This window comes from Triticum dicoccoides, chromosome 2A (genome assembly GCF_002162155.2).
Source record: "Triticum dicoccoides isolate Atlit2015 ecotype Zavitan chromosome 2A, WEW_v2.0, whole genome shotgun sequence".
NCBI lineage: Eukaryota > Viridiplantae > Streptophyta > Magnoliopsida > Poales > Poaceae > Triticum > Triticum dicoccoides.
Window position 1 is genome coordinate 713,034,794 of NC_041382.1, and position 26,530 is coordinate 713,061,323.

The 26,530-nt window shown below is 46.3% G+C and overlaps 1 protein-coding gene across 1 annotated transcript; it reads left to right on the forward strand.

The window, feature by feature from the left end:
* Positions 1–22,035: 22,035 nt before the first annotated feature.
* LOC119352005 (5-epiaristolochene 1,3-dihydroxylase-like) lies at positions 22,036–24,088 on the forward strand. The gene is made up of 2 exons (XM_037618763.1): positions 22,036–22,737; positions 23,403–24,088. The coding sequence occupies exons 1-2, from the start codon at positions 22,051–22,053 to the stop codon at positions 24,021–24,023; spliced, it is 1,308 nt and encodes a 435-aa protein (XP_037474660.1). The 5' UTR covers positions 22,036–22,050; the 3' UTR covers positions 24,024–24,088.
* The last annotated feature ends 2,442 nt before the right edge of the window (positions 24,089–26,530 follow it).

Sequence of the window (26,530 nt, forward strand, 5' to 3'; positions counted from 1 at the left end):
GCGGCGAGTCGGCGGCGCGGCGAGGCGGCGGCGGCGGGGCGGCGAGTCGGCGGCGCGGCGAGGCGGCGGCGGGGGGGCGGCGGCTAGGGTTAGGGTTTTGGGCGGGGCGGCGACTTGGGCTTCGGCCGGGGCGGGGCGCGGTTTATAAGAGGCCCGGCCGGGAGAGTCCTGGCCGGTTACGGCCCAAGGTCGGTTCGGACGTTTTTTTTAAATAATTACGCTCGGAAAAAAACAAAAGAAATACTAAACGGACTCCAAAAATCCCGAAATAAATTTTCCCTGACTTCTAAAATCAAGCCGCACTGGATGAACATTTATTTGGGGCCTAAATGCGACTTTGAAAAACGCGCATTTTTCCTAAATTCAAATAAAATAGCAAATAAAACCAAATAAAATGTTAAATCATTTTTTATTAAATCCTCAATATTTCTTTATTTTGGGAAAGTCATTTTATTCCCTCTCTCTTATTTTTGTAATAGAAATAATTGAAGATAAAATAAATAAAATCAAATGATCCTATTTTCAAAATTCGAGACAACTCAAATATGAAAATAACGAAATCCCCAACTCTCTCCGAGGGTCCTTGAGTTGCGTGAAATTTCTAGGGTCAACCAAAATGCAATAAATATGATATGCAATGATGATCTAGTGTATAACATTCCAAATTGAAAATTTGGGATGTTACAGCTGTCCAGTGTTCCATGTCGGGATTACTTTGGTACCTTCCTACCAAACTTACGGCAAGGTTTACATCAGGTCTGGTACACAGCATGGCATACATGATAGACCCTATGGCCGAGGCATAGGGGACGACACTCATCTTTTCTCTATCTTCTTCCGTGGTCGGGCATTGAGCCATGCTCAATCTCATACCTTGCAATACAGGCAAGAACCCCTTCTTGGACTGATCCATATTGAACTTCTTCTATATCTTGTCAAGGTACGTACTTTGTGAAAGACCAATGAGGCATCTCGATCTATCTCTATAGATCTTGATGCCTAATATATAAGCAGCTTCTCCAAGGTCCTTCATTGAAAAACACTTGTTCAAGTAGGCCTTTATGCTTTCCAAGAATTCTATATCATTTCCCATCGATAGTATGTCATCCACATACAATATGAGAAATGCTACAGAGCTCCCACTCACTTTCTTGTAAACGCAGGCTTCTCCATAAGTCTGCGTAAACCCAAACGCTTTGATCATCTCATCAAAACGAATGTTCCAACTCCGAGATGCTTGCACCAGCCCATAGATTGAGCGTTGGAGCTTGTACACCTTGTCAGCATTCTTAGGATCGACAAAACCTTCTGGCTGCATCATATACAATTCTTCCTTAAGGAGACCATTAAGGAATGCCGTTTTGACGTCCATTTGCCATATCTCATAATCATAGAATGCGGCAATTGCTAACATGATTCGGACGGACTTCAGCTTCGCTACAGGTGAGAAAGTCTCATCGTAGTCAACCCCTTGAACTTGTCGATAACCCTTAGCGACAAGCCGAGCCTTATAGGTGGTCACATTACCATCCGTGTCTGTCTTCTTCTTAAAGATCCATTTATTTTCTATGGCTCGCTGATCATCGGGCAAGTCAGTCATTGTCCATACTTCGTTTTCATACATGGATCCTATCTCGGATTTCATGGCTTCCAGCCATTTGTCGGAATCTGGGCCCGCCATCGCTTCTTCATAGTTCGAAGGTTCACCATTGTCTACCAACATAATTTCCAGGACAGGGTTGCCGTACCACTCTGGTGCGGAACGCGTCCTTGTGGACCTTCGAAGTTCAGTAGCAACTTGATCTGAAGTTTCATGACCATCATCATTAACTTCCTCCCTAGTCGGTGCAGACACCTCATGAACAATTTCTTGAGCTGCGCCACTCTCCGGTTCAAGAGGCAATACTTCATCAAGTTCTACTTTCCTCCCACTTACTTCTTTCGAGAGAAACTCTTTCTCTAGAAAGGATCCATTCTTGGCAATAAAGGTCTTGCCTTCGGATCTAAGATAGAAGGTACACCCAATAGTTTCTTTAGGGTATCCTATGAAGACGCATTTTTCTGATTTGGGTTCGAGCTTTTCAGGTTGAAGTTTCTTGACATAAGCATCGCATCCCCAAACTTTCAGAAACGACAGCTTAGGTTTCTTGCCAAACCACAATTCATACGGTGTCATCTCAACGGATTTCGACGGAGCCCTATTTAAAGTGAATGCGGCAGTCTCTATAGCATAACCCCAAAATGACAGCGGTAGATCGGTAAGAGACATCATAGATCGTACCATATCCAATAGGGTGCGATTACAACGTTCGGACACACCATTACGCTGTGGTGTTCCAGGCGGCGTGAGTTGTGAAACTATTCCACATTTCCTTAAGTGTGTGCCAAATTCGTGACTCAAATATTCTCCCCCATGATCTGATCGTAAGAACTTGATTTTCCTGTCACATTGATTCTCAACCTCACTCTGAAATTCCTTGAACTTTTCAAAGGTCTCAGACTTGTGTTTCATTAAGTAGACATACCCATATCTACTTAAGTCATCAGTGAGGGTGAGGACATAACGATAGCCACCGCGAGCCTCAACGCTCATTGGACCGCACACATCAGTATGTATGATTTCCAATAAGTTGGTTGCTCGCTCCATTGTTCCGGAGAACGGAGTCTTGGTCATTTTACCCATGAGGCATGGTTCGCACGTGTCAAATGATTCATAATCAAGAGACTCCAAAAGTCCATCTGCATGGAGTTTCTTCATGCGTTTGACACCAATGTGACCAAGGCGGCAGTGCCACAAGTATGTGGGACTATCATTATCAACCTTACATCTTTTGGTATTCACACTATGAATGTGTGTAACATCACGTTCGAGATTAAATAAGAATAAACCATTGACCAGCGGGGCATGACCATAAAACATGTCTCTCATATAAATAGAACAACCATTATTCTCAGATTTAAATGAGTAGCCATCTCGCATTAAACGAGATCCAGATACAATGTTCATGCTCAAAGCTGGTACTAAATAACAATTATTGAGGTTTAAAACTAATCCCGTAGGTAAATGCAGAGGTAGCATGCCGACGGTGATCACATCGACCTTGGAACCATTCCCGACGCGCATCGTCACCTCGTCCTTCGCCACTCTCCGTTTATTCCGCAGTTCCTGTTTTGAGTTACGAATATGAGCAACTGCACCGGTATCAAATACCCAGGAGCTACTACGAGCACTGGTAAGGTACACATCAATAACATGTATATCACATATACCTTTGGTATTGTCGGCCTTCTTTTACGCTAAGTACTTGGGGCAGTTCCGCTTCCAGTGACTGTTTCCCTTGCAATAAAAGCACTTAGTCTCAGGCTTGGATCCATTCTTTGACTTCTTCCCGGCAGCTTGCTTACCGGGCGCGGCAACTCCCTTGCCGTCCTTCTTGAAGTTCTTTTTACCCTTGCCTTTCTTGAACTTAGTGGTTTTATTCACCCTCAACACTTGATGCTCCTTTTTGATTTCCACCTCCGTTGATTTCAGCATTGAATATACCTTGGGAATGGTCTTTTCCATCCCCTGCATATTGAAGTTCATCACAAAGCTCTTGTAGCTAGGTGGGAGCGACTGAAGGATTCTGTCAACGACCGCATCATCCGGGAAATTAACTCCTAGCTGAGACAAGCGGTTATGCAGCCCAGACATTTTGAGTATGTGCTCGCTGATAGAACTGTTCTCCTCCATCTTACAATTGTAGAACTTGTCGGAGACTTCATATCTCTCGACCCGGGTGTGAGCTTGGAAAACCATTTTCAGCTCTTGGAACATCTCATATGCTCCGTGTTGCTCAAAACGCTTTTGGAGCCCCAGTTCTAAGCTGTAAAGCATGCCGCACTGAACCAGGGAGTAATCATCACTACATGTCTGCCAAGTGTTCATAACGTCTTGTTCTGCAGGGAAAATAGGTGCTTCACCTAGCGGTGCATCAAGGGCATATGCTTTCCTGGCAGCTATGAGGATAATCCTCAGGTTACGGACTCAGTCCGTGTAGTTGCTGCCATCGTCATTCGGCTTGGTTTTCTCTAGGAACGTGTTGAAGTTGAGGGCAACATTAGCGTGGGCCATTTGATCTACAAGACATATAGCAAAGATTTTAGACTATGTTCATGATAATTAAGTTCATCTAATTAAATTATTAATGAACTCCCACTCAGATAGACATCCCTCTAGTCATCTAAGTGATACATGATCCGAGTCAACTAGGCCGTGTCCGATCATCACGTGAGACGGACTAGTCATCATCGGTGAACATTTTCATGTTGATCATTTCTTCTATACGACTCATGTTCGACCTTTCGGTCTCCCGTGTTCCAAGGCCATGTCTGTACATGCTAGGCTCGTCAAGTCAACCTAAGTTTATTGCGTGTGTAATCTGGCTTACACCCGTTGTATGCGAATGTTAGAACCTATCACACCCGATCATCACGTGGTGCTTCGGAACAACGGACCTTAGCAACGGTGCACAGTTAGGGGGAACACTTTCTTGAAATTACTGCGAGGGATCATCTTATTTATGCTACCATCGTTCTAAGAAAATAAGATGTAAAACATGATAAACATCACATGCAATCAAATAGTGACATGATATGGCCAATATCATTTTGCTCCTTTTGATCTCCATCTTCGGGGCGCCATGATCATCGTCGTCACCGGCATGACACCATGATCTCCATCATCATGATCTCCATCATCGTATCTTCATGAAATTGTCTCATCAACTATTACTTCTACTACTATGGCTAACGGTTAGCGATAAAGTAAAGTAATTACATGACGTTTATGTTGACACGCAGGTCATAAATAAATTAAGACAACTCCTATGGCTCCTGTCGGTTGTCATACTCATCGACATGCAAGTCGTGATTCCTATTACAAGAACATGATCAATCTCATACATCACATATATCATTCATCACATCCTTTTGGCCATATCACATCACACGGCATATGCTGCAAAAACAAGTTAGACGTCCTCTAATTGTTGTTGCAAGTTTTTACGTGGCTGCTATAGGTTTCTAGCAAGAACGTTTCTTAATTACGCCAAAACCACAACGTGATATGCTAATTTCTATTTACCCTTCATAAGGACCCTTTTCATCGAATCCGATCGGACTAAAGTGGGAGAGACAGACACCCGCTAGCCACCTTATGCAACTAGTGCATGTCAGTCGGTGGAACCAGTCTCACGTAAGGGTACGTGTAAGGTCGGTCCGGGTCGCTTCATCCCATGATGCCGCCGAATCAAGATAAGACTAGTAACGGCAAGTAAATTGACAAAATCAACGCCCACAACAACTTGTGTTCTACTCGTGCATAGAAACTACGCATAGACCTAGCTCTGATACCACTGTTGGGGAACGTAGCAGAATTTTAAAATTTTCTATGCATCACCAAGATCAATCTATGGAGTCATCTAGCAACGAGGGAGAGGCGAGTGCATCTACATACCCTTGTAGATCGCGAGCGGAAGCGTTCAAGAGAACGGGGTTGATGGAGTCGTACTCGTCGTGATCCAAATCATCGATGACCAAGCGCCGAACGGACGGCACCTCCGCGTTCAACACACGTATGGTTGGGAGAGACGTCTCCTCCTTCTTGATCCAGCAAGGGGAGAGGAGAGGTTGATGGAGATCCAGCAGCACGACGGCGTGGTGGTGGAAGCTGCGGGATCTCGGGAGGGCTTCGCCAAGCACCAACAAGAGGGAGAGGTGTCACAGGGGGAGAGGGAGGCGCCAAGGACTTGGGTGCGGCTGCCCTCCCTCCCCACCACTATATATAGGGGCCAGGGGGCGTCGGCCCCTCTAGATCCCATCTAGATGGGGGGCGGCGGCCAATGGTGTGGCTTGGACCCCAAGCCAGGTGGAGGCGCCCCCTACCCCTAGGGTTTCTAACCCTAGGCGCAGGAGGAGGCCCATGGGGGGTGCACCAGCCCACCAGGGGCTGGTTCCCTTCCCACTTCAGCCCATGGGGCCCTCCGGGATAGGTGGCCCTACCCGGTGGACCCCCGGGATCCTTCCGGTGGTCCCGGTACAATACCAATGACCCCGAAACCTTCCCGGTGGCCGAAACTGGACTTCCTACATACAAATCTTTACCTCCGGACCATTCCGGAACTCCTCATGACATCCAGGATCTCATCCGGGAGTACGAACAACTTTCGGATTACTGCATACTAATATCTCTACAACCCTAGCATCACCGAACCTTAAGTGTGTAGACCCTACGGGTTCGGGAACCATGCAGACATGACCGAGACAACTCTCCGGCCAATAGCCAACAGCGGGATCTGGATACCCATGTTGGCTCCCACATATTCCATGATGATCTCATCAGATGAACCACGATATCGAGGATTCAATCAATCCCGTATTCAATTCCCTTTGTCAATCGGTACGTTACTTGCCCGAGATTCGATCGTCGGTATCCCAATACCTTGTTCAATCTCGTTACCGGCAAGTCACTTTACTCGTTCCGTAACACATCATCCCGTGACCAACCCTTACTCACATTGAGCTCATTATGATGATGTTTTACCGAGTGGGCCCAGAGATACCTCTCCGTCATGCGGAGTGACAAATCCCAGTCTCGATTCATGCCAACCCAACAAACACTTTCGGGGATACCCGTAGTGCACCTTTATAGTCACCCAGTTACGTTGTGACATTTGGCACACCCAAAGTATTCCTACAGTATCCAGGAGTTGCACAATCTCATGGTCTAAGGAAAAGATACTTGACATTAGAAAAGCTCTAGCAGACGAACTACACAATCTTGTGCTATGCTTAAGATTGGGTCTTGTCCATCACATCATTCTTCTAATGATGTGATCCCGTTATCAATGACATCTAATGTCCATAGTCAGGAAACCATGACTATCTGTTGATTAACGAGCTAGTCAACTAGAGGCTTACTAGGGATATTTTGTGGTCTATATATTCACACATGTATTACGATTTCCGGATAACACAATTATAGCATGAACAATAGACAATTATCATGAACAAGGAAATATAATAATAACCATTTTATTATTGCCTCTAGGGCATATTTCCAACACCAATAAGTTCTACAGCTGCAAGATGGAGGAGAATAGTTCTGTCAGTGAGCATATACTCAGAATGTCTGGGTATAACAATCACTTGATTCAACTCGGAGTTAATCTTCCGAATGATAGCGTCATTGACAGAATTCTTGAATCACTGCCACCAAGCTACAAGAGCTTCATGATGAACTATAACATGCAAGGGATGCATAAGACGATTCCCGAGCTCTTCGCAATGCTAAAGGCTGTGGAGGTAGAAATCAAGAAGGAGCATCAAGTGTTGATGGTCAATAAGACCACCAGTTTCAAGAAAAAGGGCAAAGGGAAGAAGAAGGGGAACTTCAAGAAGAACAGCAAGCAAGTTGTTGCTCAAGAGAAGAAACCCAAGTCTGGACCTAAGCCTGAGACTGAGTGCTTCTACTACAAGCAGACTGGTCACTGGAAGCAGAACTGCCCCAAGTATTTGGCGGATAAGAAGGATGGCGAGGTGAACAAAGGTATATGTGATATACATGTTATTGATGTGTACCTTACCAGAGCTCGCAGTAGCACCTGGGTATTTGATACTGGTTCTGATGCTAATATTTGCAACTCGAATAGGGACTATGGATTAAGCGAACACTGGCCAAGGACGAGGTGACGATGCGTGTGGGAAACGGTTCCAAAGTCGTTGTGATCGCCGTCGGCGCGCTACCTCTACATCTACCTTCAGGATTAGTATTAGACCTAAATAATTGTTATTTGGTGCCAGCGTTGAGCATGAACATTATATCTGGATCTTGTTTGATGCGAGACGGCTATTCATTTAAATCAGAGGATAATGGTTGTTCTATTTATATGAGTAATATCTTTTATGGTCATGCACCCTTGAAGAGTGGTCTATTTTTGATGAATCTTGATAGTAGTGATGCACATATTCATAATGTTGAAGCCAAAAGATGCAAAGGTTATAATGATAGTGCAACTTATTTGTGGCACTGCCGTTTAGGTCATATCGGTGTAAAGAGCATGAAGAAACTCCATAATGATGGACTTTTGGAACCACTTGATTATGAATCACTTGGTACTTGCGAACCGTGCCTCATGGGCAAGATGACTAAAATGTCGTTCTCCGGTACTATGGAGAGAGCAACAGATTTGTTAGAAATCATACATACAGCTGTATGTGGTCCGATGAATGTTGAGGCTCACGACGGGTATCATTATTTTCTCACCTTCACAGATGACTTAAGCAGATATGGGTATATCTACATAATGAAACATAAGTCTGAAACATTTGAAAAGTTCAAAGAATTTCAGAGTGAAGTTGAAAATCATCGTAACAAAAAAATAAAGTTTCTAAGATCTGATCGTGGAGGAGAATATTTGAGTTACGAGTTTGGTCTACATTTGAAACAATGCGGAATAGTTTCGCAACTCACGCCACCCAGAACACCACAGCGTAATTGTGTGTCCGAACGTCATAATCGTACTTTACTAGATATGGTGCGATCTATGATATCTCTTACTGATTTACCGCTATCATTTTGGGGTTATGCTTTAGAGACGGCTGCATTCACGTTAAATAGGGCACCATCGAAATCCGTTGAGACGACGCCTTATGAACTGTGGTTTGGCAAGAAATCAAAGTTGTCGTTTCTTAAAGTTTGGGGCTGCGATGCTTATGTGAAAAAGCTTCAACCTGATAAGCTCGAACCCAAATTGGAGAAATGTGTCTTCATAGGATACCCAAAGGAGACTGTTGGGTACACCTTCTATCACAGATCTGAAGGCAAGACATTCATTGCTAAGAATGGATCCTTTCTAGAGAAGGAGTTTCTCTCGAAAGAAGTGAGTGGGAGGAAAGTAGAACTTGATGAGGTAACTGCACCTGCTCCCTTATTGGAAAGTAGTTCATCATAGAAACCGGTTCCTGTGACGCCTACACCAATTAGTGAGGTAGTTAATGATGATGATCATGAAACTTCAGATCAAGTTATTACTAAACCTCGTCGATCAACCATAGTAAGATCCGCACCAGAGTGGTACGGTAGTCCTGTTCTGGAAGTCATGTTACTAGACCATGATGAACCTACGAACTATGAAGAAGCGATGGTAAGCCCAGATTCCGCAAAATGGCTTGAAGCCATGAAATCTGAGATGGGATCCGTGTATGAGAACAAAGTGTGGACTTTGGTTGACTTGCCCGATGATCGACAAGCCATTGAGAATAAATGGATCTTCAAGAAGAAGACTGACGCTGACGGTAATGTTACTGTCTATAAAGCTCGACTTGTTGCGAAAGGTTTTCAACAAGTTCAAGGGATTGACTACGATGAGACCTTCTCACCCTTAGCGATGCTTAAGTCTATCTGAATCATGTTAGCAATTGCCGCATTTTATGATTATGAAATTTGGCAAATGGATGTCAAAACTGCATTCCTGAATGGATTTCTGGAAGAAGAGTTGTATATGATGCAACCAGAAGGTTTTGTCGATCCAAAGGGAGCTAACAAAGTGTGCAAGCTCCAGTGATCCATTTATGGACTGGTGCAAGCCTCTCGGAGTTGGAATAAACGCTTTGATAGTGTGATCAAAGCATTTGGTTTAATACAGACTTTTGGAGAAGCCTGTATTTACAAAAAAGTGAGTGGGAGCTCTATAGAATTTCTGATATTATATGTGGATGACATATTGTTGATTGGAAATGATGTAGAATTTCTGGATAGCATAAAGGGTACTTGAATAAGAGTTTTTCAATGAAAGACCTTGGTGAAGCTGCTTATATATTGGGCATCAAGATCTATAGAGATAGATCAAGACGCTTAATTGGACTTTCACAAAGCACATACCTTGACAAAGTTTTGAAGAAGTTCAAAACGGATCAAGCAAAGAAAGGGTTCTTGCCTGTGTTACAAGGTGTGAAGTTGAGTAAGACTCAATGCCCGACCACTGCAGAAGATAGAGAGAAGATGAACGATGTTCCCTATGCTTCAGCCATAGGCTCTATCATGTATGCAATGTTGTGTACCAGACCTGATGTGTGCCTTGCTATAAGTTTAGCAGGGAGGTACCAAAGTAATCCAAGAGTGGATCACTGGACAGCGGTCAAGAACATCCTGAAATACCTGAAAAGGACTAAGGATATGTTTCTCGTTTATGGAAGTGACAAAGAGCTAGTCGTAAATGGTTACGTCGATGCAAGCTTTGACACTAATCCGGATGATTCTAAATCGCAAACCGGATACGTGTTTACATTGAACGGTGGAGCTGTCAGTTGGTGCAGTTCTAAACAAAGCTTCGTGGCGGGATCTACGTGTGAAGCGGAGTACATAGCTGCTTCGGAAGGAGCAAATGAAGGAGTCTGGATCAAGGAGTTCATATCCGATCTAGGTGTCATACCTAGTGCATCGGGTCCAATGAAAATCTTTTGGGACAATACTGGTGCAATTGCCTTGGCGAAGGAATCTAGATTTCACAAGAGAACAAAGCACATCAAGAGACGCTTCAATTCCATCCGGGATCTAGTCCAGGTGGGAGACATAGAAATTTGCAAGATACATACGGATCTGAATGTTGCAGACCCGTTGACTAAGCCTCTTCCAGGAGCAAAACATGATCAGCACTAAGGCTCCATGGGTGTTAGAATCATTACTGTGTAATCTAGATTATTGACTCTAGTGCAAGTGGGAGACTAAAGGAAATATGCCCTAGAGGCAATAATAAAGTTATTATTTATTTCATTATATCATGATAAATGTTTATTATTCATGCTAGAATTGTATTAACCGGAAACATAATACTTGTGTGAATACATAGACAAACAGAGTGTCACTAGTATGCCTCTACTTGACTAGCTCGTTGATCAAAGATGGTTATGTTTCCTAGCCATTGACATGAGTTGTCATTTGATTAACGGGATCACATCATTAGGAGAATGATGTGATTGACTTGACCCATTCCGTGAGCTTAGCACTCGATCGTTTAGTATGTTGATATTGCTTTCTTCATGACTTATACATGTTCCTATGACTATGAGATTATGCAACTCCCGTTTACCGGAGGAACGCTTTGTGTGCTACCAAACTTCACAACGTAACTGGGTGATTATAAAGGTGCTCTATAGGTGTCTCCGAAGGTACTTGTTGGGTTGGCGTATTTCGAGATTAGGATTTGTCACTCCGATTGTCGGGGAGGTATCTCTGGGCCCTCTTGGTAATGCACATCACTATAATCCTTGCAAGCAATGTGACTAATGAGTTAGTTATGGGATGTTGCATTATGTAACGAGTAAAGAGACTTGCCGGTAACGAGATTGAACTAGGTATTGAGATACCGACGATCGAATCTCGGGCAAGTAACATACCGATGACAAAGGGAACAACGTATGTTGTTATGCGGTCTGACCGATAAAGATCTTCGTAGAATATGTGGGAGCCAATATGAGCATCCAGGTTCCGCTATTGGTTATTGACATGAGACGTGTCTCGGTCATGTCTACATAGTTCTCGAACCCATAGGGTCCGCACGCTTAAAGTTTCGATGACGGTTATATTATGAGTTTATGGTTTTTGATGTACCAAAGGTTGTTTGGTGTCCCGGATGTGATCACGGAAATGACGAGGAGTCTCGAAATGGTCGAGACATGAAGATTGATATATTGGAAGCCTATATTTGGATATCGGAAGTGTTCCGGGTGAAATCGGGATTTTACCGGAGTACCGAGGGGTTACCCGAACCCCCCGGGGGCTTAATGGGCCATAGTGGACCTTTGTGGAGAAGAGGAGAGGCGGCCAGGGCAGGGCCGCGTGCCCCTCCCCCTAGTCCGAATAGGACAAGGAGAGGGGGGCAGCGCCCCCCCCCCCCTTCCTTCCTCTCTCCCTCCTCTTTCCCCCTCCACTCCTAATCCAACAAGGAAAAGGGAGGGAGTCCTACTCACGGTGGGAATAGGACTCCTCCTGGCGCGCCCCTCCTGGCCGGCCGCACCTCCCCCCTTGCACCTTTATATACGGGGGCAGGGGGCACCCTAGATACAATAATTGATCTTTTGATCTTTTAGCCGTGTGCGGTGCCCCCCTCCACCATAGTCCACCTCGATAATATTGTAGCGGTGCTTAGGCGAAGCCCTGCGTCGGTAGAACATCATCATCGTCACCACACCGTCGTGCTGACGAAACTCTCCCTCAGCACTCGGCTGGATCGGAGTTCGATGGACGTCATCGGGCTGAACGTGTGCTGAACTCGGAGGTGTCGTACGTTCGGTACTTGATCGGTCAGATCGTGGAGACGTACGACTACATCAACCGTGTTGTGCTAACGCTTCCGCTTTCGGTCTACGAGGGTACGTGGACAACACTCTCCTCTCTCGTTGATATGCATCACCATGATCTTGCGTGTGCGTAGGAAAATTTTTGAAATTACTACGTTCCCCAACAGATACGTCTCCAACGTATCTATAATTTTTTATTATTCCATGCTATTATATTATCTATTTTTGATGTTAATGGGCTTTATTTTACACTTTTATATTATTTTTGGGACTAACCTATTAACCCAAGGCCCAGTGCAAATTGTTGTTTTTTTGCCTATTTCAGTGTTTCGCAGAAAAGGAATATCAAACGGAATCCAAACGGAATAAAACCTTCGGGAACGTGATTTTTGGAACAAACGTGATCCAGAGGACTTGGAGTGGACGTCAAGAAAAAACGAGGATCCCACGAGGCAGGGGGCGCGCCTACCCCCCTGGGCGCGCCCTTCCCCCTCCTGGGCCCCTCGTGGCTCAACCGACCTACTTCTTCCTCCTATATATACTCATATACCCTGAAAACATCCAGGAGCACCACAAAACCCTATTTCCACCGCCGCAACCTTCTGTACCGAAGAGATCCCATCTTGGGGCCTTTTTCGGAGCTCCGTCGGAGGGGGCATCGATCACGGAGGGCCTCTACATCAACTCCATGGCCCCTCCAATGATGTGTGAGTAGTTTACTTCAGACCTTCGGGTCCATAGTTATTAGCTAGATGGCTTCTTCTCTCTCTTTGGATCTCAATACAAAGTTCTCCTCGATCTTCTTGGATATCTATTTGATGTAACTCTTTTTGCGGTGTGTTTGTCGAGATCCGATGAATTGTGGGTTTATGATCAAGTCTATCTATGAACAATATTTGATTCTTCTCTGAAATCTTTTATGTCTGATTGGTTTATCTTTGCAAGTCTCTTTGAATATCAGTTTGGTTTGGCCTACTAGATTGATCTTTCTTGCAATGGGAGAAATGCTTAGCTTTGGGTTCAATCTTGCGGTGCTCGATCCCAGTGACAGAAAGGAAAATGACATGTATCATATTGTTGCCATCGAGGATAAAAAGATGGGGTTTATATCATATTGCTTGAGTTTATCCCTCTACATCATGTCATCTTACCTAATGTGTTACTCTGTTCTTATGAACTTAATACTCTAGATGCATGTTGGATAGCGGTCGATGTATGGAGTAATAGTAGTAGATGCAGGCAGGAGTCGGTCTACTTGTCACGGACGTGATGCCTAAATACATGATCATGCCTAGATATTCTCATAATTATTCGCTTTTCTATCAATTGCTCGACAATAATTTGTTCACCCACCGTAATACTTATGCTATCTTGAGAGAAGCCACTACTGAAACCTATGTCCCCCGGATCTATTCTCCATCATATTAATCTTCCTCAACAAGCTATTTCTATTACCTTTTATTTTGCAATCTTTACTTTAAATCTTTATCATAAAAATACCAAAAATATTTTTTATCATCTCTATCAGATCTCACTCTCGTAAGTGACCGTGAAGGGATTGACGACCTCTTTATCGCATTGGTTGCGAGGTTCTTATTTGTTTGTGTAGGTACAAGTGACTTGTGTGTGGCCTCCTACTGGATTGATACCTTGTTTCTCAAAAACTGAGGGAAATACTTATGCTACTTTGCTACATCACGCTTTCCTCTTCAAGGGAAAACCAACGCAGTGCTCAAGAGGTAGCAACGATTTTTACGAGACCGCGTTGCACGGTGATACGTCTCCAACGTATCTATAATTTTTTATTGCTCCATGCTATATTATCTACTGTTTTGGACATTATTGGGCTTTATTATCCACTTTTATATTATTTGGGGGACTAACCTATTAACCGGAGGCCCAGCCTAGAATTGCTGTTTTTTGCCTGTTTTAGGGTTTTGAAGAAAAGGAATATCAAACGGAGTCCAAACGGAATGGAACCTTCAGGAACGTGATTTTCTCAACGAACAAGACCAGGGAGACTTGGACCCTACGTCAAGAAAGAAAAGAGGAGGCCACGAGATAGGGGTGCGCCTACCACCCCCCGCCCCCCCCCCCCAGGCGCGCCCTCCACCCTCGTGGGCCCCCTGTTGCTCCACCGACGTACTCCTTCCTCCTATATATACCTACGTACCCCCAAACGATCAGATACAGAGCCAAAAACCTAATTCCACCGCCGCAACTTTCTGTTTCCACGAGATCCCATCTTGGGGCCTGTTCTGGAGCTCCGTCGGAGGGGGCATCGATCACAGAGGGCTTCTACATCAACACCATAGCCCCTCCGATGAAGTGTGAGTAGTTTACCTCAGACCTACAGGTCCATAGTTAGTAGCTAGATGACTTCTTCTCTCTTTTTGGATCTCAATACAATGTTCTCCCCCTCTCTTGTGGAGAACTATTCGATGCAATCTTCTTTTTGCGGTGTGTTTGTTGAGACCGATGAATTGTGGGTTTATGATCAAGTCTATCTATGAATAATATTTGAATCTTCTCTGAATTCTTTTATGTATGATTGTTTATCTTTGCAAGTCTCTTCGAATTATCAGTTTGGTTTGGCCTACTAGATTGATCTTTCTTGCAATGGGAGAAGTGCTTAACTTTGGGTTCAATCTTGCGGTGTCCTTTCCCAGTGACAGTAGGGGCAGCAAGGCATGTATTGTATTGTTGCCATCGAGGATAACAAGATTGGGTTTTCTTCATACTGCATGAGTCTATCCCTCTACATGATGTCATCTTGCTTAAGGTGTTACTCTGTTTTTAACTTAATACTCTAGATGCATGCTGGATAGCGGTCGATGAGTGGAGTAATAGTAGTAGATGCAGGCAGGAGTTGGTCTACTTGTCTCGGACGTGATGCCTATATACATGATCATGCCTAGATATTCTCATAACTATGCTCGATTTTGTTAATTGCTCAACAGTAATTTGTTCACCCATCGTAGAATACTTATGCTCTCGAGAGAAGCCACTAGTGAAACCTATGGCCCCCGGGTCTATCTTCATCATATTAATCTCCTACTACTTAGTTATTTCCTTTGTTATTTACTTTGCCTTTATTTTACTTTGCATCTTTATCATAAAAATACCAAAAATATTATCTTATCATATCTATCAGATCTCACTCTCGTAAGTGGTCTTATAGGGATTGACAACCCCTATTTGCGTTGGTTGCGAGGATTTATTTGTTTTATGTAGGTACGAGGGACTCGCCGTAGCCTCCTATTGTATTAATACCTTGGTTCTCAAAAACTGAGGGAAATACTTACGCTACTTTGCTGCATCATCCCTTCCTCTTCGGGGAAAACCAACGCAGTGCTCAAGAGGTAGCACACGGATGGGGTAGATCGTGGACGGACAGGTGATCAATCCAATCGTGCGTGAGATCAGAGAGACCGCTTGGTGATGAAGGGGCCGAGACACGGAGGCGCCGCCCGAACAAACGCATGCATGGCCGGTGTGTGCGCGCGGCCCACGCTTGAGTGGGGCGCATTGTTGTGCATCATACATGCAACTGGCCGGCGCATCATGTGTGTGGCGGCGCTAGGGCCCAGCGGCCTAATGCAGCCATGTGGGATGAAGGTCGATGGAGGATCCCGATCCAATCATGGCGATGATGGACGGTGCAGAGCGACAGGCGGATGAACGCGTGGACGCCGCCGCGTGTCGCGTGAGGCCGCCGTGTCGATGAAGAGGCCGGTGGAGTCGACCCTGAAGTCGGAATAGAGGTGTGCGAGGGTTGACGGGCGGTTGTGGACGACGGAACCGATCTTAGATTAGAAAACAAAAAAAACACCGATCAAAACGACCGACGTGATAAAGAAAAATATCAGATCAAGGATCAGGAAAAGTCTCTCTAGGGCGGTAGATCAACACGACCGGCGGACGAACACTAGGTACAAGCGGTGCGGCCTGGTGGCGATCATGGATATCGACCGCCCTTGGGGCAGCGTGGTGTGGAAGCAGCGGCGGCGGCTAGGGTTTTGGATCAGGGTTAGGCTGATACCATGTAAGAGGAATAGAGAAGGATTGGTGAAATCGGTGATTTATTGCTTGAGCCTCCTGGACGTATATATAGGAGTATATGATTAACTTGAAGTACATGACAAGATAGAAATAAATCCTATGCTGCCCTATGTGTTCTAACTAATGACAATACTCAACAGTATATGTATCAATAGAAGTTGCGAATCATTATATGGTTGGATGAAAGATATATGTATACGCATATACATGAGCGCTTGCGTCTGTACCATGTTAAAAGACTGCATCAATAGAAGTTCAGAACTCCCAGCATGACGTCCTCTTACCCTTGGCCTTTGGGGTACTGTGTATTCCAAGCAAAATGTGCTACATCGGCGAAAAAAGGATCACACCTAGTTTACGACATCTTTAACACGGACCTTAAACCGTCTGTAACCGCGTGGACGACATGGTCGAGACGTGTTGTTCCACTCAATGCAGTCCTGTATCGATGCGCTCGGCGGTTCGGGCGCACTTTGTCCCGCAAAATGGGGGGAATGGAGTTGCGGGACTCCGGACAGCAACATATAAGACTTTGATATGTGAGGCCAATTAAATCCCCTCTCCCGGTCCCATTTTCTTCCAATCTGCCCCTTCTCCCCTTTGCTTTGCATCTGCACCCTCCACCTCCCTATGGTCGGTGTACCTCTCCAGTCGCCATAGAAGCATTGGTGTACGTCCGCAACCAGCACCGATGCGCCTGCTCTCCTTTTATGATGGTGTTGTCCATCCTGAAGACATTTATACACAGGTACACTCTTGCCCCTGTCGACGACCTCCATGGCGGACACCACGCCCGGCAAGTGTTTCGTTAAATGTCAGCTTAATTTCGGACGCCATGTCATTTTTTCAGAGTATGAAGGATGGGAGGGCACTCAACCATGAAGGATGAGCTGTTGTGCGATGCGTGGTTAGCCGTATCCGTGGATTTTGTAGGCAGGAGCAGAGAGGGGACCTTCTGGTAGCAAGTGCATGAATTGTTTTATGCATGAAAGTATATTGCACCCTATGACATGCACATCGTTCAAGAACGCAATGTGAGATCGTTATCATATCACTGGTACATCACCCAAACCATCGTCACCAAGTTTTGCCACATGGTTGGTCAGCTAGAGGCAAGGTGGTCATTGCACGCGGCAGAGGAGGAGATCGTAAGTTTTTCTTCTTCTTACTCAACTTGTTTAAATCATTCATCCACTTAATGTTGGTCTGCACATTACATAGTCCGCATGCACTGTCGTGATGTACCACAGGACAAGGGGGTGACCATTGACGTACACACATTGTTGGATGAAACTGAAGGGGCAGTATGTGTGGGACGATAAGATCCGTTATGTAAAACTTGTTGGACATCCGGTTAATCTCGTCGAATTTGGGACACTGTTGTACTAGACTTATTTATGTGCTATGTATGGATGATTTATGCTATTTTCTATCCGAACTTTGATGAATATCGGCTGATTTGCATGAATTTTGTCTGGATAGTTTGAACCGTGTTTGAAATGTATGTGTGCAACGTTGGATGGCGGCCTCCGGCATCATGCGGAAGAAAATTTGTGGGTCGGCGTTGAAGATGCCCTTAGAAACTAAATCCGCCCTACTAATATTCCAATTCCATCTTGTTAGAGATACGACAGGCAAACAAAATGACAAAGAACGAAATCAAACCTATAGGAGACATAAGATTTAACATCGAAAACCCCTCCAACATGAAAGGGGGAAAAACCACGGACGCCAACCAGCGAAACTTCACTATATCGGAAGATATTACAAACGACGGAGGTTTACAATTGACCAACTTATCTCATGCGCCGGCTTACAAGAGGTATATATAAGAGTTAAATACACTAAAGGTCTTAAAAGTTTATGGGCAGTGTTAAATTAGTCCTACTTCTTTCAAAATGCACGTTCAGGTCCTAATCTTATAGCAAGTGGTTCACCCCAGGTCCTCTTATGCATGAGCGGGCACTGACCTGCTCACGTGACGCCTTGATCCATGTCACATCCACTTATAGGCCCATGTGGTTGCTCTTTTTATAGAAAGCCCCTTGTAAACCCCCTCCCCCCTCTTGACATTCCTCAGTCCCTACCAAAATCCTCTCTCTCTTTCTCCCTCCCTCTCTCTTTCTCTCTCTCTCTCTCGCACGCGCCCGAGCGCACCCATACCGTCCCCATGGCTCAGACAACAAGCTCCTTGGCGGGGAAGCAGGTGATGAAGAGGAGTGTTGCAGCATCGTCGTCGACTCCGCCTCCTCCACAAGCTCCTTCCCCAACCTCAAATCAGAGCAATCGGATTGAGAAACTTAATGAGACAGTGCAAATCGAACTAAATCAATGCCTACAACTAGTGAGTGTGGCAAAGTTGAGGAAATCACATAGCTACGGGAGGATAGTGGCAAAATTAGGGTTTTTTTTTTTGCAATGTTCCTCATCTGCTAGTGGCCATAAGTCGACGTGGCGTGGGTCAATGCGCCACATGAGAAGATCAGTAAGCGATTGTGTAGGAAAAAAAACCTTGGGTGAACCACTTACTATAGAATTAGGGCCTAAACATGTGTTTTGAAAGTAGGACTAAGTGACACTGCCCAGAAACTTTTTAGGACCTCCAATGTATTTAACTCTACTTATAATAACGGTGACTTAACCCCAGACATCCCTGACGGGGGCGGTCCATGTGAGCTAACTTCATACTGTAGGGATGTAAATGGCAATAAATGGTGTCCGCAAGTCCCGTTTAGTTAGTTATACCTAGCTCCGTAGTTCATTTTCCTGGAAAAAAACAAAATTTTAAACTGTTCGATTATATAGTGGGTTTAAACGGAACCCTGTTGACATCCCTTTCAGACTTTGTATCGCGCCATTTATCATAAGTTAGCCGTTATACTTATATACGAATTTAGATCATAACATAACATGTACATCTTACCAAGCAGGTCGGGGTATGCTCGGTCCGGGAATTCAGGCCACATGTGTGTGTGCTTGAGTGAAAAGGGGGCTGGTTTTGATGAAATGTCGACATTGCCCTTGCATTAGCATGAAGATGTTTAATATACTCTACTAATTAAATGGAGTATTCATTTGTACTACCATGTACTATTACTAGGGATACAACTCTCTACTACCTTCTTCTGCAACAAAGACTGATTCTCCCTAGTCCCTAAACATAACCTTGCAAGGCAATGTTGTTTCTATACTAAAGATGAAAGAAAAAAAATTGCAGGGCTAAAGATGAAACAATTAGACACCTTTTCTTTCCATGGAACTTCGCTTGCGCTACATGGTCAATCATTCAGGTGGTTCCCAACCTGTATCGAGCACATAGCATACCAACTATATTGGAATTTTGGCTACATGGTCTAGTTCGTAAGGGCATCTCCAGCCGCGCCCCCAAGAAGGCCCCCCAGGCGTCTTTTCGTTCGTCGGCGTCAAAAAATCGGCCCAGTCGCGCCCCCAAGAGCCCAGTTTTCGCCGGCTCGGGCCGAAATTGGCGCCGGCGGACCCAACCCGAACCTGGCGTGCTGGGGGTCACTCGGGGGCGTCGGGCGAATCGTTTTTGGCGCAAAGAGCCGCGGGCCCGCCGCGTTAGCGACTCTACCCTCTTCTCGCCCCTTCGTCGTCCTCATCGCCTCGTTTCCCGCGGCGAATCGATGCCAAAATTGCCGCGCGCTGCCGCGCCGGTCAGCCTCCATTGATGCCTCACGGGCGGCGCAGTGAAGGCTGGGCGGCGCGTCCCTCGGCCGCCATGCAATGACGCCACGCGTAACGCGCCAGCCAAGCCTACCACGCGGTGTCTCCGCCTATAAAAGCCGACTGCAAGCGCGCCGGAGAGACTCACCCCGATCATCCACCGACGACGCGCTCATTTCTCCCCCTTTTTCTCCTCTCGCCGTCACCAGTTGAGAAAGCATGGCCGAGCGTTTCCCAGGCGACGGCGCGGCGGCGAACGGATTCGGGCGCCGTCATCTGCACGAGGACGAGGCTCGCCTCCTTTTCGAGGCCGAGTACCCGGTCCCGCCGGACATGCGGGTGCCCGGGGCTTGGAGGATCAGCGCCGGCGGCGTGCCGGTGCCACCACCACCCACCGGGGTGACGCGGCGTGCGGAGATCGCATGCATCCACGCATCCCTGCCGCGGGCGGCGAGGGAGGGGCCACGGTACGTCCCCGACAGCCCGCTCTGGGAGCCCTACTTCCGCCGCCGTCACGCCGAGCAGCTCGAGGCCACCAACGGCGTCGTGCCCTCCGGTAGGCTCAACTCCGATGGCTGGCGCCGGTGGTGGGGCGTGCCCGGCCGCACGTTGGAGGCCGTCCTCGAGTACATCGAGGGCGGCAACACGCCGCGCCTCGAGTACCCCGCTCCCCCGTCCTTCTCACGCCGTCGGGGAAGCTCCTGGACGCCGAGGCGCATGGAGACCGGGGCGTCCTCCTCCTCGTCCGGCGGCGTTCCCTGCCTCCACCTCCGCCCCGTCAAGCCGAAGCCCCAGGACACGCCTGTCAGCGCGCGTACCCGCAGCTCCGGCGGCTCTCCCTGCCTCCACCTCCGTCCCGTCAAGCCGGAGCCCCAGGACACGCCTGTCCGCGCGCGTACCCGCAGCTCCGGCGCCCTCGTCGAGCCCAAGGTGGAGTCCAGCCTCCCCCCGGAGTACAAGGAGATAGCCCGGTGCGGCTTCTCTGACGAGGACGCCATGCGGTGGTCGCGCGACGACTACGTGCGCGAGGAGATGGTACGGCGGCGCTGGGCCCTAGAGGAGATCGTCGTCCGCAAACGTGGGCGCGAGGACGAGGACGGTGTCGTCGTCCTCGATAGCTCCGACGACGACGCCCCCGGACCGTCCAACCCGCCGCGCCAACCGGGGGAGGGATGCAGCAGGGACGGCGGAGGCGTAGGCGGGGGCGACGACGACGGCGGCGGCGGCGGTGACTACACGCGGTTCTACAGCCTCCTCGGCATGTAGAACCGCGTGGGCGGGCGGCGAGGCGGGCGGCGAGGGAGACGGCGGGGGTAGCCCGCGGTAGTTTTTTTCTTTTTTTTGTAAAATATGTTTAAATTTGAACGAACTCGCCCGTGTTTGCGTTGTGTTTGCGCCGAATTTGAACATTTTAAAAACCCGTGGGGGGCCGCGACTGGGGGGCATCACGCCTCCAGTGCGCGGTTTAGCGCCGGTGCGCCCCAGGGGACGATTTTTTGCCCCTCCTGGGGGGCCAACGGCTGGAGATGCCCTAAGATTAGAGATCTTGGCGTGGGTGATGGCCTTGGTTTGGCCGCTTCGGCTATGTAGCTAGAAATGATAATATATGGTTTTTAACAAAAGTAGCATCAAGCAACCACCACAAACGTTGCCTATATAATGTGATTACTTGAGCTCTCCATCCAGAAACCCAATCTTGTACAATTCGGCATTGATCAGACATCGTCCACACTAGTTGTCTAGTAGCCAGTCATGGACGGTGATGCATGCTACTATCTCCTAGCTCTTCTTCCACTTGTGTACACCATCTTTCGCTTCTCCAGAGCGTTCTTTGGCTCCGGCAACCGCGGTCTACGGCTCCCTCCGGGCCCATGGCAGCTTCCTGTCATCGGCAGCCTCCACCACCTTTTCGGCGCCCTCCCACACCGTGCCTTACGGGACCTCTCCCGACGCCATGGGCCTCTGATGCTCCTCAAGTTCGGCAAGGTCCCAGTGATCATCGCCTCCAGCGCCGAGGCTGCCAAGGAGATCATGAAGACGCACGACCACGTCTTCTGCACCAGGCCGCTGAGCGCATCTGCCAAGGTGTTGAACGAGCATGGCCCCGGGATCTCCTTTGCCCCGTACGGCGAGCACTTGCGGCAGCTCCGCAAGATTTGCATCGTCGCGCTGCTGAACGCCAAGCGCATCAACTCTTTCCGTCCCACCCGTGAGCAGGAGGTGAGCGTGCTCATCCGCTCCATCTCATCCGCATCAAAGTCGGAGCCACTTGTGAACCTGAGTAAGATGCTCACCATCCACGGGACGGACACAACGGTGCACTCAATCATGGGTACCCGGTTCAAGGACAGCGACGTTGGCACCTTGCTCGGTCATGTGAAAGAGGCGGTGCGGCTGATAGGTAGCCTCACCATATCCGACTTGTTCCCGTCGTCGTGGCTAGCACGCACTCTGAGCAGCACGCTGCACAGGGCTGCGGTCTGCCGGGACTCGTCGCTATTGTTCCTGGAACGCGTCATCTGTGAGCATCTTGAGAGAAGGTCCTCCATGGATGTGCACCAGGAAATCCTGATCGATGTCCTCTTGAGGATCAAACGAGAAGGCAACCTTCAGTTCCCCCTCACCATGGACAATATCAAAGCAGTGATTTTCGTAAGTTATTTTGTTCCTAGCTACTAATTTTCTGCACTCCTAACTACTACCTCCGTCCTAGTTTATTGGTTCCCATTGTGATACGTGCCAAATTTTAACCATAAATTTAACTAACAAAATATTCATGCATGTCCCAAAAATAATATCATTAAAAACTATGCTTAAATATGAATCCAACGATATAATTTTTTATAACATGCACTAACATTTTGTGAGTTGAATCTTTGGTCAAAATTGAGCACAAATTATAAAGGGGACTAATAAAACAGGACGGATGTAGTAGAAGTATATATATATACTCTCACGCTATACCACCTAAACAAACTTATTAGTACATCTTTATCATTCTTATTATACTTTATTAATTATTCTAAGATATATAAGTACAAGTTTTACGAAAAAATATCATCGAAGCCTTTACTTTATTCACTGTGCCATTTTTACATAGAAAAATAGTTTATGTGCAAATAGTATGAAATATATAATCTCAAACTGATTCGTTTCATTAGACTCACTTTGTGGCATCTGAAGTATATTAAAAATGAATTCATGTGTGTGTGTGTGTGTGTGTGTGTGTGTGTGTGTGTGTGTGTGTGTGTGTGTGTGTGTTTACGCACTAGTTTTTCTTTCAATCCACGGTTTCACCAACTAGAAAAAGAACATAGGATGTTTTTGCAGGAGGGGTTGAGGCACCAGTAACAACGCTACTGTGGGCCATGGCAGAGTTGATGCAAAACCCTAGCGTGATGTCTAGAGCACAAGCTGAGGTCAGGGGTGCCTTCATGGGACAAATGGAGGTAACCGAGGAGGGTCTAGGCCAGCTAAGCTACTTGCATTGTGTCATCAAGGAGACCATGCGATTGCACACACCTGGTCCATTATTATTGCCAAGGGAATGCCAAGAACAATGCAATATACTTGGCTATGATGTTCCCAAAGGTGCTACTGTTCTTGTGAATGCTTGGGCTATCTCAAGGGACCCGGAATACTGGGACGAACCAGAAGCATTCGTGCCAGATAGATTTATGGGTAGTAAGATAGATTACAAAGGCAACGACTTTGAGTTCACACCTTTCGGTGCCGGACGTCGGATTTGCCCCGGGATGCATTTTGGGATCGCGAATATTGAGCTAGCACTCGCAAGTCTCCTATTTTATTTTGACTGGGCTCTCCCAGATGGCATTCTTCCCGGTGATCTTGACATGACAGAAACCATGGGAATCACTGCTAGGAAGAAGGAGGATCTGTGGTTGCGTGCAACTCTCCACGTACAGCTGCCCCGCTGAACCGTCGTTTCCCTATCCGGGTCTTTGCATGGTCTTGTTTGTTGTCAAAGCCATATGTGTGGGGTGTGAGCCTTCCAATTCGGTATCTGTAGCAACTTTATTTATGTGTCCTTAAATTCTAATTGTACATGTTGTGTTTTAAATTCAAATAAGCTACTTGTGATGTGATCTTCATGTATTACATAAAGATATGAAAAGTCATGTACTTATGTGGAACTTTGTGTGTCTGGACTATGTGCATCTTCATATGTAGCCGAGTGTTAAACTCTTTTGTGGTTGGATCTTTTTGATACGGAAAGATGATATTAATGACAGTTCATAGAATTATGCTTGCATGTGAATGGTCAACAATGATTAAAACGTAGATGCACACACGCGCACACTCACACCACCACACACAATGCCTAATGAAGGCCAGGTCGGAGTTGGGAAACTTCAAGATTTACAAAGTCACTGCGGGCACCTCGCTATCGACCGGAACATTGTCTCCCACTAAAAGAGTAATCTACATTGCACAAATTAAGAATGATAAAGACGTACAAGGCAAATATCTGCCACCTTAAGAATGATCAAGAACATCGTCTCCCACCTTATCTGCTTCGAGTTCTTGCCTAGAATATGGCAAATATTATCATAGTTTTCTTTACCCTCTGTTCCTAAATATAGGGTGTATAGTTTTTGGCGCAAAAATTAAAGAACGCACGTGGAGGAAAATTTTCACAAGTTTTGAGCGGGATTACAGCTTACTAATTGACATGATAAAATAGAGGAGCTTGCTTGATATAAGAAAATGTAATCAAATCCCTAAAAAATCCAAACGAGTGGTGCAACGTAATGCACCTTATATTTCGGATTTTTTTCTCAAAAATCTATACACCTTATATCAAGGAACGGAGGAAGTATTTACCAGTAAGCCCGACAATAGTAAGTGGAACTATGGTTGTAACAGGAAAACTAAAACCAAGCTGGGGAAGTCTCTAAAAAACTATGTTGGGACCAAGTTTTTTAAGCCTTGTTAGACTCTCCAACTAAGTTTTTATGCCTTGTCAGGTTCTATGGACTCGGTGGGACAATTTACTAGGGGCCCACGCGAGAGGCTTCACGAGTTGCTAAGAGATCTTACTTGAGATCCAAATTTTCCGTTGATTTCAATCTCATGAAATGTGTTATTTGTTTCAGTGACAACCATGGCATACACCTAATTCTTCAAGAAAGTGCATGTGTTTTTACACATTGTTGCTTTTCAATTCGTAGGATTCAACATGCCATGACATACAATTCCTAAAAAAAATCTCACGTTCCCACATTTTAGAAATCCTGTAAACTAAAGAGGATCTAACTAATTTTGCTTGACACGGGTTTCCGATACTTGAATCGATGCAATTCCAGTTTTGGATATCTCCCCCTTGATCCAGTCAAAAGGCACCCGTCAACTACAAGGCACTTGAGATTGACTTCATGTTGTGTTAGTATCTCGAAGGTGTCTATAGGGGTAAGGTGTGCAGGTGTCCATTTATAGAGGTGGATAAATGTGCATGTATGTTAGTATCTACGATTGTACTGTGTTAAAAAGGCATGATGGTGTGGCATAGGTAGAGGGTTTTCATCTTGATTCACTTCGTGTGCGCATTGCAACTCTTGGATTAAGGTCGATTTACTGTACTCTCTAAGCGCCAAGCAACACCTTGCTTCGATCTCCCATGTGCTCCCTCTGTAAAGTAATATAAGATCTTTTAGATCACTTTTAAAAAAATCCCGAGCTCTTCTACTTGAAAATATGGGCCTCTGAGTAGGGAAATCCAAAAATTATGTTCTTCTTAATGTCTCCTCCCCATCCGCATACGAGGGACCTTTGGGTCGAATTTTTGTCAGATAAAACCACATACGCTTTCATATTGACAGAAAAGACCACCTGCAATCGGTATTGACAGAAAAGATTATAACAGGCGGAGGTGGCAGCTCGCCTGCCACGGGATTTTGAGCGAACGCGGGAGCTGGAACGAAACAGCGACGCGGTGGCGGGCCATGTCGTCACTCCCTCAGGCTGTCGCCTGTGATGTGGAAGCTGCCGCTACTGACATGTCACCATTCCGTTCCAGCTCTCACACTCACTTGAAATTCAGTGGCAGGCAAGGTGCCGCCGTTGCCCGTGGCGGCAGGTGCCACATGGCGGTGGGCGGATCTGCCACCACAGCGTACGTGGTCTTCTCTATCAATATAGATTGCAAGTGGTCTTTTCTGTCAATACAAAAGCATAGGTGGTCTTATCTGACAATTGGCTCATCAATGCGACAGCCTAAGCTGCTCAGGAAGTGACATTCTCCAAGTAGCAAGAAATGATCTCGAGATCAGTATTCCAGTGTGTACTCCCTCTGGGAGAGTGATTTTTCTGTCGTCTAATTCAAGAATATGAGCCTATCCGAACAACTACACAAGCCATTGAGGATATTCCCGTTCTGTGACTAGGAAAAATCTCAAACTCGATATTCCGAGGCAGACAAACGTGT